The 19,735-nt window shown below is 38.1% G+C and overlaps 1 protein-coding gene across 3 annotated transcripts in view; it reads left to right on the top strand.

Moving 5' to 3' along the window:
* Positions 1-19,735, top strand: part of CDH8 (cadherin 8) — a 197,943-nt gene that overhangs the window by 110,819 nt on the left and 67,389 nt on the right. For all 3 annotated transcript variants that reach the window (XM_087940576.1, XM_087940575.1, XM_026714112.2), the window contains 2 exons: positions 7,701-7,868; positions 18,298-18,485. In XM_087940576.1, the coding sequence (XP_087796702.1) occupies positions 7,701-7,868; positions 18,298-18,485 (356 nt within the window). The remainder of the gene's footprint in view (positions 1-7,700; positions 7,869-18,297; positions 18,486-19,735) is intronic.

Here is a 19,735-nt window from a genome sequence, read left to right as displayed (position 1 = left end):
CAATTCACCATGTTAAATGGTCAGATCGCTCTTTGAAGGGAACATTGTGCATGTCAGACCAGTATCTGATCTTCTTGTATGGCTTTTGTCCCAGCTGCCGCACATGGTTCAGATAAAAGTTAGAACTTGCCAGCCTTTGTCTTGTAATACGATGGTTTACAAAGATTGCAGATTTGAAAATTCAAGGAAGCTGCTCTAGCAATGGACACTGAGTATCAGGGATGAGGACTGCCAGGTTTCTGATACATTTAAAGATTTCTGCAGATTTAACAAATGTGATGGCATGATTAGCACATTGGAGAAGGTGGGGGGAATCACTGTGATAGGAGTTTATAAAAGCCAGCTGATGACATTGAAGTTTTAAGGCTATAGCATTTGATAGACTCTTAAAGCTGTTATTCAATCTTTGCAGATCCATTAAAAATCTCTGCTGCTTTTGCAAACCTGGTAATCTTAGAAGGGTCGTTTCTACTGTTCATTGTCATTTTCTTTGTATCTCTCTGTTTTGAGAAAGGATGTTGAAAATAATAAAAGACTGATTCTGAGAGTCTATTTACCCATTGTTTTACTTAGTGGATGGGAAGAAGTACATCAGGAAAAAAAAAGGTTGGTTCGTTTCTTCCTCCTCCTCCTCCTCCTCCTCCTCCTCCTCCTCCTCCTCCTCCTCCTCCTCCTCCTCCTCCTCCTCCTCCTCCTCCTCCTCCTCCTCCTCCTCCTCCTCCTCTTCTTCTTCTTCTTCTTCTTCTTCTTCTTCTTCTTCTTCTTCTTCTTCTTCTTCTTCTTCTTCTTCTTCTTCTTCTTCTTCTTCTTCTTCTTCTTCTTCTTCTTCTTCTTCTTCTTCTTCTTCTTCTGAAACTTATCAATGCTGGCAGGGCAAGCTATTGTATATAAACAGGGAACAAACCCCATTCCTTTCTAGCACTGATGATGTTACCTAGTTGGGTAATGAAACATCCACAAGAAAACAACACAGCTCAGAGAGCACCAAGGTCTTTTCCTCCTCCTCCTCCTCCTCCTCCTCCTCCTCCTCCTCCTCCTCCTCCTCCTCCTCCTCCTCCTCCTCCTCCTCCCCACTCTCTCCTGCTCTCCCTCTGCCCCCCTCTCTTAGAATGTATGTGTGTATGCGTGTGTGTGTTCAAAAATGATGCAAATATTGATAGATTTGTAACAACAATCACACATTGCCTTTAGGACCTATCAAACTTAACTTGAAATCATTTCCTGACCTTTTTTTTTTTTATCACTCATAAGGAATTCCCAAAGTAAGAGCACTTTTGTGATACAGTTTTCAAGGGTTAAAATATTTTGTGGTTTTGCCTTCTTAGATATTGAAATATATGGATTTGCAGGGGGTCGGGGGGCGAAAGCGGAAAGAAAATGTTATATTCTCCTTGCAATTTGTTAGTATTTCTACTCACTCTGAAAACTACATGCACCCTGTTTGAGATTTGCCATTTGCTATTTGTCCACAAACGTTGCACAGATGTGGCACCCCTGAAGTGGGGTATAGTCTAATTTCTAAAATGAAGAAATACGCACCTCAGAGAGCAGACCCAACCCTTCACCACTTTAATAGTGACGTTTAATTAGTTGACTTTGCCAACTTCCCAATTAGCCCTAGCTCAATATTCATTTCTGTTTCTTCTTAGATTTTTTTTTTCGGGGGGGAACCCATCCTATTTTAAAGTCAGCTAACAACGTACAGTGTTCTGTTTTTCTCTCTTTGCTCCATTAACCTTTTTTCTTGTAACTGGCAGTAAATGATGTGAAATGTAATCCAGAATTTTTCCACATAATTCCATTTGCCTTTGATGTTATCAGAGTGATGGCTCTGCAAATAAGCACTGAACTGAAAGCAGTTTAAAACAGAACTGATTTTCCAAAATCCAATTCTCATTCTTTTTTTTAAAAAAAAGCTGGGGTTCCTCTCCCCCTTTCCCTGTGGCCATCTTCTACATCTGTCACAGTACTGACAATTGTGTTTTGCCCTTTTCTAAACAGATATTTGATGGTGAAATGGTTTCTCTATGACAGTTTTATGATAAAGAGAAATAGGTTTGACAAAGGGGAACTGCATGCCATCTGGGGAATGGTTGCCTAATTATTCATTCACCTATTAGCATCTGCAGTGTAAAACATAGCTGACAAGAGCTGATTGGTAAAAAGGAAGTTTAAGAAACAAAAACGATGACAAAGAAATACTCATTCCTTAATACAGGGTGGGAGTTGTGTTATATACTCAAGGGCATAGAATGTTTTATACGTCTTCCCTGATGTTAAAAAGCATTCACGAAAGTCAGTTCATGAAACAACAGTTTTAAAAAAGGGAATTTCATGAAAAGATCACAGATTGTTGGTTAGCCTGTGTTTTTAAAGGACCTAATTTTATTCTCAGTTCCTCAGCTTCTCTGCAGGTGGTGCACAATTATTTATTAAATTCCTGTGTGCTTGAGATTTTACAATACATACGTTAACTGCAGGTAATCCTCATCTTACAACAACAATTGAGCCCAACATTTCTGTTGCTAATCGAGACAGTTGTTAAGTGAGTTTTTGCCTCATATTACAACCTTCTCACTGCAATTGTTAAGTGAATCACTGCAGTTGTTAAGTTAGTAATACGCTTGTTAAAGGAATCTGGCTTCCACAATGACCTCATGACCCTGTGACTGTCATAAATAAGAGCCAGTTGCCAATCTCCTGAATTTTGTTCACATGACTGTGTGTCGGGCTCCATGAGAATCGGCACCGGACAGCCACGGCGTCTTCAATCTCGGGAAGATTCAGCGCTTCTTGATGACATCACTGAGGGCAGCTGAGCAGCAAGGGATGTGGAACCATGGTTGGGTGGGGGAAGCCCTGACATAACCTATGATGTCGATGAGGGAGGCGACAGGGGAATCCCTACCAGCAGCCTTTGGACATCTTTCAGCCAGAACACCTGTGGGGCGGGGTTGGAATGGGAAAACTGTCGGATTGGGGAAAAGGAATTAGCTGGGAATCGGAGATAGGAGAGAGAGCGGTGTAGGATGCAGGGTTTATGGAAGGTTAGATATAATAGGGTGATTGGGAAACAAGCATAAGGCGGAGTTAGAGGCATTTAGGTGAGTATGGGGATAAATTACACTGAAAGGCAGATGCTTCCAGTGCTAACCTGGATCGAAATAAACCGTTCTTACTGTGTACGTAGAGGAATAAAGATACTGCAAACCTTCCAGTTTGCTGACTCCTATTTCCTATCTATGGTTTCCAGAACTTCAGCCGAGACCATGGAGCTGCTGCAGTGGTCATAAGTGTGGAAAAATGGCTATAAATCACTTTTGTCAGTACTGTTGTAACTTCTAAGGGTCACTGAACGAACCACTGTAAATCAAGGACTACATGTACAACCATGTGGACAAAAAAAGACATTCATTAGAAATACAAACGGTATTGGGAAGTTTGACGTGCAAATAGATCTACTACAGAAAATCAGAAAAAAACGTAGAACCACATTGCTTGTGCTTGTGCTTGTGATTTTTTTTTTTTTAATGAAGAGAGGTAATACAACAGACCTCCAGCTAAACTGCCACATAAAACTGATATGAAACAGATCTTGATTGAGTGGCAAGCAACCCTACATTTCATGCCCAGGTCTCGCATTAAAACATTATTTATTTTTATCTTGATTGGGTAAATAAACCACAGGCGGTTTAATGGATCAACACAATAATTATGAGTTATTTGGTCAATTTGTAATTTGCTTTCTGTACTGTTTCAGTGACTCTTTCTTTGCCTGGGGAGTGATTACAAGTTCAAGGGACATATAAAAATGAGGAATAAGCTAAAATACTCTAAATGAACCATGTGTACCTTATTAACATATTACTCTAAGGCACATTCGTAATCCGTATATCAAAAGCAAACCATAGCTTCAAACTAAGTTTTATTGCCTTATTATCATTTGCTCACTGACCCCCTTTGCATAGAATTATAAGGCAAAAATGAAATTATCGTGGCTTATCTAGACCACCTTCCTGTTTTTCATAGTTAATGAACAGATTATATAGATAGTTCCTGATTTACAACAGTTCCTGTTTTAGAACTACAACAACACTGAAAAAAAAGTGACTTAAACCCATTTCTCACAATTGCAACAGTTGCTGCATCTCCATGGTCATGTGATCAGAATTCAGATGCTTCGCAAGTTGGCAACTGACTCACATTTATGACGGTTGCAATGTTCCGGAGTCATTTGATCACTTTTTGTGACCTTCTGACAAGCAAAGTCAATGTGTTCTGTTAACCACCCTATGACTAACTTAAAAGCTGCAGTGATTCACTTAGCAATTGTGGCAAGAAAGGTCATAAAGTTTTGTGGTTCACCAGCAGCAGGTGCAGACACCTGAGGTCTCAGAGAGCGAGGACTCAGATGAGGGGCCTGTGTGTGAGGCAGGGATGGGGCCAGGACCATCAGGGAGTGGAATGCTGCCTTCGGAGATTGTGGAGGCTGGCAGCAGTGAGGAAGAGTCCCCCGAGGAGCCTGTGCCTAGTGTGCATGCATGCAGGGCTGCTTGAAGGAAAGAGCAGCTGCATCAGCATGGGCGACTCAGGAATAAGGCTGCGAGGTAATGGCCCCTCCCTCAAGAGATAAAAGCCAGCTGAGAAACCACAGTTCTTAGCAGGAAGCAAAGAAGCTTTTGCACTCAAGCCTTGTGGACGTTCGAAATATCTTGGTTGGTGTTTGGAGACTCTTTGTGTTTGAATTATTTCTTAGTAACTTTATCTAGTGTTCTTGGTAGCCTTACACCACCTTGGCAAGGCTCGTTCTTATCAGAGATAATTAATTTGAAACAGCCTTTTAACCATGAATGAACGGAATTCGTAAAGAATCATTAAAAGGTTTTTCTGTTACCTCTGTTTCGTGTTTGTTTCCTTGGAACAAGGTTTGGGTCAGAACATAAAGTGGCATAAAACTCACTTAACAACTGTCTCACTTAGCAGCAGAAATGTTTGAGTCAGTTGTGGTTGCAAGTTGAGGACTTCCAGTATATAGGAAGCAAAAAGATGAGAGTACTTCAATGCTCAAAGGGCTCTTACCCTAACGTAAGGAAAATTCTATATTCTACAGGTATCTTTCAGTAGTCCTGTCAATCACAACATAAATATTATCAAAAGAAAAAGAAACATATGTTGTTGTATGTACTTCCAAAAATTGGTTTCACTCTCCTGTTGGTTTAAGCTGCATTCCTTTTAGCTGCCTTTTCCTATTGTGAATGTCTTGTTTTGCAGACCGTACTTTTGTCACTGATATTTATTTAACTGACTCGTCAATTAAATTTGCTTTTTTCCTTTCGAAGAAGGCAATTAGCACATTTTTAAGAATATGTAAATAGATACATACATAAACAATGTCTTCATGTACTCCCATTAAGCTGCCAGATGTTCTAAGAATGGACACCACCAATCATTTATTTAATAAGCAGGAAAGGAAATTCAAGTTTCACTCGCCGGAAATGGATAGTTTCTGCCACAAAAGCTGACAGTATTATCATTTTTATCCCTGCTGCCCGGGGGGCTACTAATCCATTATTATAGACTGCATGTTCAGTATGCAGAGAAAGTGTTAAGAAATTCAGCTTGTTGCAATGGACTTTTGTGGTTTCTTTTCTAATGTCTATATTTTCTATTATTATTATTATTTTTAAATGAGGAGATTGCGGGCAAACCTGATGGAAGGATGGTGGTTTTCCCTCTCTAAGTTTCAGAGCCCAAACCAGAGTTGGGTGCTCTAAGGAATTGCAAATGATCTCATAAAGTGGGTGGCGCCTCTGCCAATTTGCTCAAGAGTAGCCTTCCAAGCCAACATATAAAGACTGGTTCTGATCTCATAGCCAGTAGACCACAGTCATTTTCTGATCCATAACAACATTTTGCAGGTGTTTAAGGGTGTTGTTCAGATAATTGCCTCTGGCAGTTCAGTACAGAGTACTGAACTTTGGGAAACTTTGGGATGTGCAAGTAAAAACAATAACTTAATGGCAGCCTAACCCTATCCCCACACACAGAGCACTGAATGCACCTCCCATTCTTCATACAGATGAGCTTTGGAATGGGGGAAACCAATGTTTGCATCCTGTTTGTAGGTCTCTATATGAGCATTTCATTTTTAGGCTAAGAATCTAGGGATTTAAGTCGCCCAATTCACCCATTTAAGCCATCCAAATGTCCATGGTTTAAGCTACTCTTAGATGCTTTAAGAGACCTGTTTGTCCATCCAAATCTCTCCTGGCCAGACTGAAAATAAATAGTATTGGCCACCCTGCACTGTATGGTATCCATCCAGAACTAAGTAGGCCATGCTTTGGTTGTGTGTTGTTATGAATGTATTGCACTTCCAGCCTAATGGAAATCACTAATAGAAACATTGGCTTGGTAATAAGGACAGCAACAATATTCATATTTCCTTGATATTCGAAATATCTTTCTTTAGGTGAAGAGGGACAAAGACTGCCAGAGGCAATTATCTGATTGACTTAAACATAGATGGAATCTAAAACTGAAGCATCTTTGAAGACTAACAGTTGATCATTAAAGATAAAATGCAGGATAGTTTTGTGTGTGTGTGCGCTCCCTGTTTTTAGGGAACTGTTTACCCATGCTAAACTATAGGTGTAAATAATTATATTCTGAAGGCATTAGTTCTCTTTTAATTTTTTCCCCTTCCCTTCATCTCCCTTCCTTCCCAGGGCTGCCTGAAGCAAAGTAGCTCATCATGCAGTGCAAGAGAGCCAAATGTGGAAGTTAAACTGCAGAATTAATTGTGAATTTAGAAGGTTTCAGAACTGAACTGAAGAGATTTGGGTGGAGTCATGCTATTAGAGACTATTATTAGTGGTCTGGTTTCTACTTCTGAAATCCTTACTAGCATGCCTTGACCTCATTCTCCAGGGAGTAGAGTGGAAGCAGGCAATTACACTCCTTTCCAAGTGTAGGTGGTTTACTGGGTGCAAAAGAAACATAGCTCTCATACACCCTGAGCCATAGAATGATAAAAGTGCTGAGTAGGTTAGGCACCTTTGCCACTGAGCATGCAGTTTCTGGAGGGACATCCATGGAACAGTGAAGAAGAAAGTGGATATTTACCTAGACCAGAGGTCGGCAACCTGTGGCTCTGGAGCTGCATGTGGCTCTTTCATTCCTCTGCCGTGACTCTCTGTTGCCAATCAGTTGATAGGGCTTTCGGTTAGGGCAGGTAAAGGGGAAAGGACACTGTGCTAGGAGGAGACTGTGGGGGGGGGGGAACCAGACTTCCGGTCAGCAGAGGAAAAAAGATGCCATGCTAGGACAAGACTGTATGGTGGGGGAACCAGATTTCTGGTTGGCTCCAGAATGAACAGTGGGCTTCTGGTTAGGATGGTTGTGGTTCTTTGAGTGTTTAAGGTTGCCACCCCTGACTTAGACATTCAGGTAAGCCAAATCAACTGACAGTTAAGGAGGTGAGTAATCCCAAAACTAGATCCCCAAATTTCATATATATTAAATATGTTAGTACAGATAAGCCAGTGGCCTTATCCAGATGGGTTCTTCTTGTGTTACCTTTGAATGGATATAGTTTCAAGAGCATCATCCCCAATATTAAATCGAGCTTTGGTCAGATTGCATGAAATTCCCACTTCCCATTTTTTTGATGATATTTTCTTTATTCTTTCTTTCTCCAGCTATCATCAAAACTGCTCTTTCAAACATGGACCGGGAAGCCAAAGAGGAATATACCGTGGTCATCCAAGCAAAGGATATGGGTGGACACATGGGTGGACTTTCTGGAACCACCACAGTGACTATTACCCTGACTGATGTCAATGACAATGCTCCAAAGTTTGCACAAAGTAAGTGACATTTCTGATGCATCCATAATAATCAGACGTCAGGCCAAGAAAGATAATAATTGTATACACATATCATTGGAAGGAACTAAGTGCCTTGTGTGGTTTTATCTTGGCACACTGTGTAAATCTAATCACTGTGGTTTGTAAAGAGGGGTGTCTTCTTTAAGTTGAAACCCAGCCATTGTATTTACATCATACTGTACATAACCACAGTGTATGATTTATGAAGTTTGCTAATTGCATAAAATAGAACAGTTGAATGGTGGAGTGCTGTAGGTGTTAGACTAGGGATGAAAAACGGTGATGGTGTGTGGGAATGGCCTTCGGGGAACAGGAAGAAGATCCACAGCCAGGACAATAGCAATAACACTTAGACTTATGTGCTACTTCATAGGCCTTTACAGCCCTTTTTAAGCAGTTTACAGAGGAAGCATATCAATCCCAACAATCTGGGTCCTCATTTTACTGACCTCAGAAGGATGAAAGGCTTAGACAACCTTTGAGCCGATGAGACTCAAACAGCCAAATTGCTGGCAGTCAGCAGAATTTGCCTGTAGTACTGCATTTTAACCACTGAGCCACCATATTTCAATGGTCTGATAACAGATACTTCAGACTGCAGGTAGGAGGAAAAACACAGGGAGCATTTCAGAAGGGACTGTCCCTAGTTTTCCAGAGACTAAAAAGAGAGGAGGGGACCTTCAGTTTCACAAGATTCTGTTAAATGTAACCTTACAATAAACACAGTGCCGCTAGTCCTGGTTGAGCATCTTTCCAGACTACCTCGAAGGGCTAATAGAGCCCCATATACCCTTTGAGCATGGAGGTTAGCTGTGTAATCTCAGACTAATCATTCCCACTCAGCCCAAAGAAGTGTCAAGTTACTGAACACACAAGCTCCAGAACAAAAACTAACAAACGCACTGATCACATCATGGTTTAATACACTTTTATTGTGAGATTTAGGCATGTTCTGGGCCAAGCAATTAGAACTCGCAACCGAGCAGGTTAATATGACTATTTGGAATATGACTATCTGGGGCAACAGAAAAGAGAAATAAAATGGTTGCATCATTCAGTGTATCAGCAACCCAGAGATGTTAGATTCTTTTGTCTTCTCATTGCCTTTCTTTCATTTCTCCTCCCAGTCTACGGGCAAATAAACTGGGTGAAAGATTTGTCCAGTTGCTAAGCAGAAGAAAGTTACGCCTGTAAAAAGCCTAATAGAAACTTTTTCTTCCATGTTAGAAGCTCTAAATGCTCTTGTTTTCCTGCTTGGAGGAAGTAAGAATTCTCTGCTTGGCACTCATCACACATCCAATCTCATTGTTCTTCAAACAGTTTGTCTTTTGACCTTCTTGTACTTAGTCTCTCCTTAAAATGCTTATTATAAACACAGGGACTTGTTTTATATCATGTTGCCAACAATCTCTGGATGGCCATGGGTTTACTGATCCCTGCAGCTATTTAAATTTAAATTTGACCTGTGTAAAGGAGAAGGGTGGATGAGTATTGATTTGAAGTCAGGTCACCCTATCCCAACAAGTCATCCTATTGAGATGCCTACTTCTAACAGGCACTTTTGGTGTCTGACATACAGAGAATAAATATTGATATGTAAGGTTCATATATAACAGCATTGGGACTGAGTAATGTCACACAGCTTTAGGGTCATGGCTTGAATTAATGAGAAGTTCAAAAATGTGAGCCCTAGAAATCCATAAGGAAAAAAAAATACAAATCTGTTTGTAATATTGATATCCATACCATCCTTTTCCCCTTTCTCTGCATTTCTCTTTTTCTTTATCTATTTCTTAGCCTTCTGCTATCTCCAATGCTTTCAAAGCCCTGTTAGATTAGTGTTACGCTAGAGTCAATGAGTGACATGTCTAAAAAGATACATAGTGTTGTTGTTAAAAGCAAGAAATCGACCAATGCATAATTGGAGATAAAACTGGAAAAACAATACTAGCTCTAGTTAATTGCTGATCTTAAATTCAAAATCCATATTTGGTGCTATGCTTTGCTGATCTATTATATGGTGCTTTTTGAGAGTTATAATAAGGGTTGGTTTTATTTAGACATAGGTGTATTCTGATATAACTTTCTTATAAGCATCCATCACTGTTAGCTGTTTTTCTCTTTCATTTATTATAACCAGTCTATGAAAGGGAAGCAGAACAATTGAAAAAAAAAAAGACAGATTTTCTGTTTGCCCAACACAACTTAATCAGGTTAGTGAATGATGGAGCAAGTATGGTCACACATGTTAAACTAGTTAGTGCTAACCTTAATTTTCATCTGTATCTTAGTAGACTTGCAGTTTTATTTGGTTAGTTTATAGTCAGCGTATTATGTGTAACCAAAATATTGACCAGTTCAGTAAATAAGTAAAGTGATTTATGGAAACACAATTGGCCACCTCCTAAATCTTAGTCATTCCCTCAGCATTTTTTCCTGTATAGTAGCTGCTCATTGTGTTACAATTATAAATTGGTTGCTGTTTTATATTGCAATATTTGTTTATTTAAAAGGTTTGTCTGACTCCTTATCTAAAAGAACTCTGGTTAGCTTATAAAAACAATCACATAGCTAAAATCAGAAAGTTGGTTGTTGAATCACAATATTATTTTAATATCTCTCAGATGTTGAATCATTTCTAGATGAACAAGAGAAAAAAAGAATCAATAATAGGAATTAGAGCCAATCTACAAACCTAGGAATTCATCTACTTGAACAGGCAGTTAATATTCATTTCTTCTCTTAAAAGTGAAAAAAATAAAGATTTCATTATAAACCACTGCACATAAATGATGGGTTATGTGTTAGCTAAAGCTAGAGTAATTATAAAATACTCCTCATTCCATAGTTACGCTGGATAGGCCATTCCTGTACATAATACTGGTTGATAGTGAGCATTTAATCTATCATATTATATTGCCCCTCAAACCTTTTAAAAAAAAGACTGAACCACATTAAAAGTCACACTCAGATTGTGATAAATTACAATCTGTTTCCCACAGGAAATGTTTTGGTGCCATCAGTTAACTGCTATGGCTGTAATCCGTTTGCTGCTCATTGTTTTAATCTAATTGGATATTTTAGGGAATAAAAATTAACTCCGCGCACATTGGCTTCAAATCTTTGGGCAGTATGAAACAGCTCTAGTTTTGTGTTTGATTTTACAGGAAATTGAATCTAGCTATATTAGCTATCAGGAAAGATTAATAGCAGCAGCAACTCTATATATTTGCCAGAAGAACTTTTTATGATTTTCATGAAAATAAGAGTAATATAGTAATTATTGTCTTGGTCTAGGGCGAGATTCAGATTGGAATCCTTACTCAGTCATGGAATGTATTGAATACATTTGAAACAGAAATTGACAGGTAGCCTAATTAGTACTTAGTGATATCTACTTATATTGCCTTGAAGTCCTGGAGGAAAAATATAATAGATATATAGGTACACAGACATTGTTACATGTATTTTCTGGGAAAATAAAAATAAACAAGCATAAAAGCAGAATGTTCATAGCTACAGTAGAACCACACTGAACAGGAAGGCAATCAATATTCATAAGATGTAACACTTGGCACATTCACAATAAATTTTAATGAACTCAGACAGTATTGAGAGAGTTATGTATCTTTATTGTTTCTGAGCAAAATATACATGTGTATTTATGGCTATTTCACATAAATACAGCCCTCCTGAGCCTTTGAAATATGAACAGTGAACTTTCACAACTACAGCGTTCTCTTGAAAATAATTTTAGGGGCACTTATATCAAACTAGCTGGATAGTTTTCATCATGCTTCATGATGAAACTTTGTGATCAAGCTATGCAGGAGAAATTTGGTTCACAATCAGTTGGCTCAGTGGTGGTCGGTGATTGAAACACATAAGGAAATATTGCTCCCACTGCCTTGAGTCCAGAAGCAGTTCCATAGATGGAAGGCATAGACATTTAGGTGAAGTACCGACATTTAGTACTGTAAGGAGCCCCAGGCTGCTCCTGAATGAAGGAGTGGAATGTCTGCCAGTTTGAACTAAGGTAACGGAATGTGAGGCAACTGGCAGTTGGAACGGAACTCTTTTCAGATGGCAGGGGGAGTAGAACTCCTTAGCATCAGAGTGTGTTAATTACTGTATAAGAAATACTAATGATCTGATGGTCATTTCAAAAAATCCTTTCTTAATGAGCACCAAGAAGCCAAGAGGAGCATACGTGCCAAATTTCAAGCTTGTAGGCTTTACGGTTCTTGAGATTTAGTGATGAGTGAGTGGTACTTGGCTTTTAGATAGATGATAGATAGATAGATAGATAGATAGATAGATAGATAGATAGATAGATAGATAGATAGATAGATAGATAGATAGATAGATAGATATAGATATAGATAATGTACAATAAAATAAAACTCAATAGTTACAGAAGCCCTTGTTTTCACAAGAGCAGCAGATTTTGCGGGGCAAAACTGTGTGTGTGTGTGTGTGTGTGTGTGTGTGTGTGTGTGTGTGTGTTTTCGTGAGTATTTATATGTATGGTATTCAGCTTTGTTCAGGTATTTTCCCACATCATTATAGTTGCGCTTTTAAAGTTGTAGCAACGTTTCAGCAGAATCTCACCTGCCATCATCAGGCTCGTGTATTGTGTTCATCTGTGAGTCAGACTTTCACAGCCATTTCAGTTTTAAATTTGGGGCTAGCCTACTGCTGTGCCAGAATTGTTTTTTTCTTCATCCTGATTAGTTGGGAGTCTTAGTCTAGACTCTGTGTTTATTGGTCTTGGAGTTTTCTGTGTTCTGCTTGATTGGTGTTTCTAATATCTTCTGTCTGTTTTGTAGCTTTTTTTGGTCTTGATTGGCTGGCAACAGGTTACTACCGGTTATGTGGACATGGCTTGGTGGGCATGGCAGGGGGAGGATACTGTAAAATCTCCAGTCAGAGGTGATGTTTGCCGGTTTTCTGAACTACTCAAAATTTCCACTACTGGTTCTCCAGAACTGGTCTGTCATGCCCCTGTTAGAATTTGACTCCGAGGGAGAGGATGAACAGCTGACAGGGAGTGGGAGTGTGGCTCCAGAGGTTGTGGAGGAAACTGGGGAAGGGCAGAGGCCGGCTGAGCAGTCAGAGGAGGACCCAGGCCCATCCCCTCTTCATCCTAAGGGCACGCAGGGAGTAGCAGACAAGGGAGAAACGTGAATGGTGTGGTCTATGGGGGAGGAAAGGGCCTTGATCCCCTTCATGGGCTGCAGCGGTGAGACTGTTTAAAAGGACAAACTACGCATGGGCCAGTGCTGTATGCGAAGCGTGAAAATATTTCTAGTTTGTCAGTTCTTATCTGAATTCTGGCATACTTCACAGTGTATGTATTTCTATACCTGTGGATGGCTTGAAGACATTGTCTCATTAATTGTTCAGTGTGGTTTGTATTGTTGTTTTTTCTATTTATAATTTATATGTATTTTGAGTTTGAATGGAAGTTCTCCCTTTTTGCAACTGTTTGTGGGGGAATTTTCTCTCCAGTCAATGATAATTGGAGCTTTGAAGCCAAGTTGAAGGAATTAAAGGGACTTCACCTGTTTTTGTGACTTTGTTGCTTTTTTATCCCACCCTGGGTCATCACATGGTTAGAACCTGCTAAATGCCACCTCTGCTACAGTGATAGAGCACCCACAACTTCTGAAGGCAGGCAGTTCCACTGGATAATTGTTTTCACTGTCAGAACATTTCTCCTCAGTTCTAGGTTGCTTCTCTCCTTGATTATATTCCATCCATTCTTTCACGTGTTGCCTTTTGATGCTTTGGAATATAGGTTAACCCCCTCTTCTTTGTGGAAGCCCCTCAAATATTGGAGCATTGCTATCATGTCATCCCTAGTCCTTCTTTTCATTAGACTAGACAGACCTAATTCCTGTAAATATTCTTCATATATTTTAGCCTCCAGCCTTCTATAAGTTTGCTTCTTGAAATCACCTCAGTGAAGATAATTTTGGACTCATTTTCTATTCAGATTGTATCCACAATATATATCAGACCATGGCACCATCTTGATTAAGAGTAGAAACTGTGTCCAGTACTGGCATTTTAAATGGAATCTGTGATCCAACTTATTATATCCTTAAACTATAGATTTTTTAAAAAAGTGAAAAAATGAGTATGAGTTGTGGCATGTATTTTTGAATATATTAAGGAAATGCCTAATTAAACAATAGAACCCATCTGAAAAATTTCCTGCGATAGCCTTTTATTATAATTCCATTTCTTGCTTGTATATTATGAATTATTTTAGTGGTTGCCAGTGAGATCCCTATCTATGTTTCAACCTTGGAAACACTAAGAAAGAATACAGTACATAATTAACTGCCATTTTGTTTTTGTAGCCCATAATGCATTATTTTAGGCAATAAGCATAAGATATAATGGGCATAGAATCTGAATGTAGGGAACAAAGAAATCAATTCTATCTTAAGGCTACAAATGAACATTTCCAGTGTATGGTTTTATTTTCATCTATATATTTATTTTTACACGAAGGCTCTTGAATTATCACAAATGGTGATTTTCAAGGAGATGTATGAAACAGAGTATATTATATTTGTTTTTGCTGCTATTGGCAGAAAGAAAAGTTGCATGCAGCCTTTTTTCCTCATTTCCTTCCGAGAATCGGACAAAATATTAGATTGAATCACAGTTTAATCTCTACTAACGTCTTTGAGCTTCCCAAACCAAAGCTTGCAACATTAAATGGATAGTTACACATCTGAATTTTATGCCAATAATGGTATAATAGAGCAAGACATAAAATATATTTATTAAATTTATTCATCACCTTTATAAGGTGGTCTTGAGTTTCTGTGGCAAATTTATACCAACGAGAAAAGAAATTAATGCACATTCATAAGAAATAAAAGTAGCACCTTTAAAAATACACAGCCTTTTCACTGCAACTCTATTTCCCCATCTAATCCTTGGAAAATACCTAGGTTTTAAAGGACCATTGGAAGTTTAATTTCAATGACTTTTGGCTACAAGAAATAATTTTTAAATTGTATTAAGTATGTTTGTGTGGTATCACCTTTTCCATTCTAGTAGTTAGGCAGGTATGCAGTCATTTCCCAGAATTCTTAGCAGAGGTCATGTGGGAGAAGTGAATTCTGGAAGTTTAGTGTCATCTACCTAGAGTAATGTACTTGGGAGAAGATTAGCGTATGTTAAAGTGTGGTGAGTGATCCTCTATAGCTCAGGTTGACAAATCTGTTGGGCCAAGGAGACTGTTTGTAATGATGAAAATATGCCATGGTTACTTTCATAAAATAGCTGCCACTAAGTGGCTTAGACATGTCCAACATGCTGGTCATGGTAGATGTGAGAAGTCATAAAGCATTCATGCACCAAAAGGGAAACTGACACTCATCCTCTAAGGATGTTCCTTGTTATCACCCAGAATACATTTCATTTAATTTCATTTTAGCTTAGATTACCTTTTCTTATTTTTTTCTGGGCATCTGGATATACCTTCAACAAACACTAGTGTATCACCATCCTCTATTTTCTAACAATGCCTTCAATCAAATAACCTTACATGTCCAGCTTTGACTAAAGGCTGATTCATATGTCCTATTTGCCCAGCAAGAAGTTGGTCCACCAACCAATTCAGGAGAGAAATGCCATTATCAACAATTAGCTTCCAACCCATTAGAAAGAATGTTTTCTGGATCCAGAGTAGGGTGTTGTTGTTGTTTTTTAAATTATCTCCAAGTCTGCAGATCCCAGATAGCATTGTTTTCTAATCTGAATAGAATCTATTTTCCTTTAGAGATAAATAGCAAACTCCCTAAACTTAACCCTAAAATGGAGTTGCTATCTCCTAAAGTTAGATATTCTGGTGCCCTCCAGATGTTTTGACTTCCACTCACCATCAGCTACAGTACAATGGTAAAATATTCAAAACATTTGGAAGGCATCAGGTTGTCTACCACTGTTCTATTCAATAGATTTCAAAATCTTTCAATATATCTCTTTTGGGTGGTTGGATTCTGTCAACAGAATGAAACAATTTATTAATAAAGACTCTTTTGTTGTTGTTGTTAGCATAATGCTGTTTCACCCACAGATTTATTAATATTTTTAAACTAAATGTGTGTCCCCAAAACAGGGCTTCTTGGGTACATATATTTCATAACCATTCTGAGACATACTGAGATAATCTGTGCAAATAGTTATGGCAATTATATTATGACACTAGTAAATTCTTCCTATGAAAGGAACCAAAAAATGAGAAGATGAAGTCCTGGTATTTCTATTTAAGACTGTCTGACTCATCGGGTATGCGTGAATGCTATTTGATTGGTTTCAGAGATAGGTAGTCCCTGAAATGGGTAATTTCACCTCTTACCCAGAGCTGAAGCAAGTGAATTACTAAGAAGCATGCATAATTAGGCCATCTGTAGACATGTTCAGGAGACAGAGATTACCCATGCTTTGCCAGCTTCCAGATCATTACTAAAAGTCAGAGATGTCATTAGAATGAACAATTCCATTCTTTCTCTAAGTAATGAGAAACTGATAGGTGATGTAAAATACTCTGTTGGAAACCAGTTTAAGCAGGTAGGAAATATTTTCCTGTGTTTTGAATTAGGAATGGGTGAAACCATTAGCATGTTCTACTAGTCCTAGTTTAATGAAAAGGTCTTGGAGGAAACTTCTGCAATTCTCAATTTAATGTTCTTTAAAAGTTTAGGATTCTTAATCTCCCTTTTTAATGTTTGAATTATCTCAGACAATTTGAAACAATTATGGATATTTTTCACTGATATGATAAACAGCATGGAATGTTATTTCATAAATCATATTTTTTATTGGTGGTTATGTTTCTGAAAATTGCTAAAAATTGGAAGCTTTTTAGAGGGCTTATGGTAATTGAGATGGCATCTATGAATGACTGATGGCTTTATTATTATTGATTTTATTACATTTAGTATGGATGTTTTGTTGTATTGCCGTTGGTTCAAAATGCTTGGTTCAATGTGGTAGATACAAACTAAATGAATGAATGACCAAATAAAATAAATAAAGAGGGTAAACAAAGGGTACATTCTAATTAAAGTAGTCAGTTGGAAGGAACAAATTTCAGCTAATGCAAGAGTTCATTGTTCTATTTTACATTTATACTCTTCCTTTGATATTTTGCCAAACATCTCCAAATAGGTACAACTTTCCAGATCTTATTCATCTACTTGGCAATACTTGTTCTCTTTACTCAGCTCCATAATTAAACATTAATTAATTTGCAGCAATTAGTATGCCAATATATAAATTCTCCACTGTTTTTTTTTTTTTTTTTTTGCTGTGATACCATGGAGGGGTGAAACTGATACGTTGTTTTTCTGCCCAGTTATATAAAAAAAGGTTATTAATTAAGTTTCTTAGGAAGATTGGAGTTTCATCTCCTTCTATGGTCCTATGGGAAAAATCACTTGTCTGGAACATTAGAATTGGAACACTTGCAGAGTTTAGCATCAAGATTTTAAAAGATCCAGACCATCATATATGGAGAATTTGGCCCTGGGTGAAGACTAAAGGCACCCACTTCTATTCCCATCAGATCTGGTCAACCTAGAGATTTAATATAACATGTTTTGACTATTATTGCATTTCCATGAATCACTTAAAAATGCTCTGAGCTTCTACATAGCCAACCCCACATCCCCATATTTCATTAGACATTTTAATACCCCAAACCTTGAGTCACCCAAATATATTTCTGAAATCAAAAGCATAAAACAGAGAATTCTTTTAGAAATGCCCCACTAAATATGGTATATTTAAATGAGGATTTGGCTTAACTTCATTTTAAAAGTACTTTTTCCAATTATACCTTGGTTTTACACCATTCTTTGAAACCTGTTTGACGTTTCTTACTTTTTTGTTATAACTGAACATGTTAAAAGCATCAAATTCCCATGTTGCTGTCATCCATGCCATAATGGAATTTACTTTGGTGCACCATACAATTTAAAATGAAAAGAAATATGTGCTAGATTTCTTTTATATCCTTAGCAGCTGATCTATAAATAAGTAGACAGTTTTCAAAACATTTGGAAAGTTGTATGTTTTCTTTTTCCTTTTCATTTTGTTGCTGAAAATAGCTGAATGTTTTGCATTAGCAGTATCAGTTATAAGTGGGCTAGAACAATGAATCATTCTTAGACCTAGTTATTTGTCATCCTCTTGCAGAGTGTACTGTATATGATGTGACATATAGCCCAAGAAAGCTGTAAAAATATGACTACATTCTAAACTGCCACATTTAAGAAATAGAGAACAAGAAGAAAATAGGTGATGCAATAAGTTTTACTGTTCTTCAGGTTGCTAGGCTATGGCTGTTCTTTTCATCTCTCTTCCTCTCTCTTTCTCTCAGGTTTGTATCATTTCTCAGTATTGGAAGACATTGCTGTCGGCGAAGCAATAGGAAGGGTTAAAGCAAATGACCTGGACATTGGTGAGAATGCGAAGTCATCCTATGACATTATTGAAGGAGATGGAATGGATATCTTTGAGATCACCTCTGACTCTCAATCTCAGGAAGGCATTATTAGATTAAGAAAGGTAAATGGCATGGGAACTGGAAGAAATATGGGTTTGTGAACCCTGGCAATACACAAAGCAGCTCTTAAAGCAGAGGCGCACAATTTTGGATGGGGACCAGAGAAGATATGGAGCAGCTCAATATATTTGATTTCCTAGGTACCATGGTTGATATCAAAAAGACTAAGCAGCAGGTTATGACCTGTTTAATAGATTTCTTGGAAGATCACCAAGAAATCCAAGAACTGTAAATTGAGTTGAGAAGTAAAAAACACATCCCAGAAGAAAATAATGAAAAACCATTTCCACATTGTTGCCAATAGAACTACATGAATGTGTCATGTTTAGTTCCAAGAAGTTAGTAATATTGTTGAAGCCATCACCAAATCCAATGGTTGTAAATTCCAGTATGCTATATCCTACTCCTTTTCTCAATGTCCATCCAACTAGTTTCACTGCTAGTCCAGATCTCACACAAATTAAGGGAGTGCCATTTTACAATAATCTATTAAATTCCCTAAAAAAACCCTCCTCTGAACAACAATATACTCTTTCCTAATACAGATTGTGTTCCATCGTCATTGTGTTTAATTGACATTTTTGGCATCTGTCTTCCCCCAAAAAATTGGTGCAAAGTATTTTAATAGATGGAAAATCATCATTATCATAATTAGGAGGACAGTGATGCAAGTGGTTGGAATGCTGTGCAGGAGTTTAGCAAGCCTATTTTGGAGACCCAAGAGCTGCCACTCAAGCTCTTGCCAGGGACAAGGTGACATCAACTGGGTGTCCCCAGGGCAACGGTGATGTCATTGGCTAAACTGTCTTGGTGCTTCTGACATATTTAAGTAGACCACAACCTACTTCTTAGTAAGCTAGAAAAAAGTGGAATAGATAGCACCACCACTAGATGGACTCGCAACTGGCTGACAAACCATACTCAATGAGTAGTCCTTAATGGGTCTAAGTCTACATAGAGAGAAATAAGTGCCACAAGATTCCGTCTTAGGCCCAGTACTCTTCAATATCTTCATTAACTACTTCAATGAGAGAAGGGGAACTTACCAAATTTGCAGATGATACTAAGCTGGCAGGAATAGCTAATACCCAAGAAGATAGGCTCAAGATCCAAATGGATCTTGATAGACTAGAACAGTGGGCCGTATCAGACAAAATGAAATTCAGTGTAGAGAAAAGTAAAGTCCTACACTTAGGCAAGAAAAAACAAAAGTACACATACAGACCAGGTGAAACAGGCTCAATGGCAGTAA

The sequence above is a fragment of the Pseudonaja textilis genome, chromosome 11 (assembly GCF_049901715.1).
Source record: "Pseudonaja textilis isolate UNSWEBS1 chromosome 11, rPseTex1.2, whole genome shotgun sequence".
Classification (NCBI taxonomy): domain Eukaryota; kingdom Metazoa; phylum Chordata; class Lepidosauria; order Squamata; family Elapidae; genus Pseudonaja; species Pseudonaja textilis.
The sequence above is the reverse complement of the archived record's forward strand: the minus strand, read 5'-3'. Positions and strand labels throughout refer to the sequence as shown.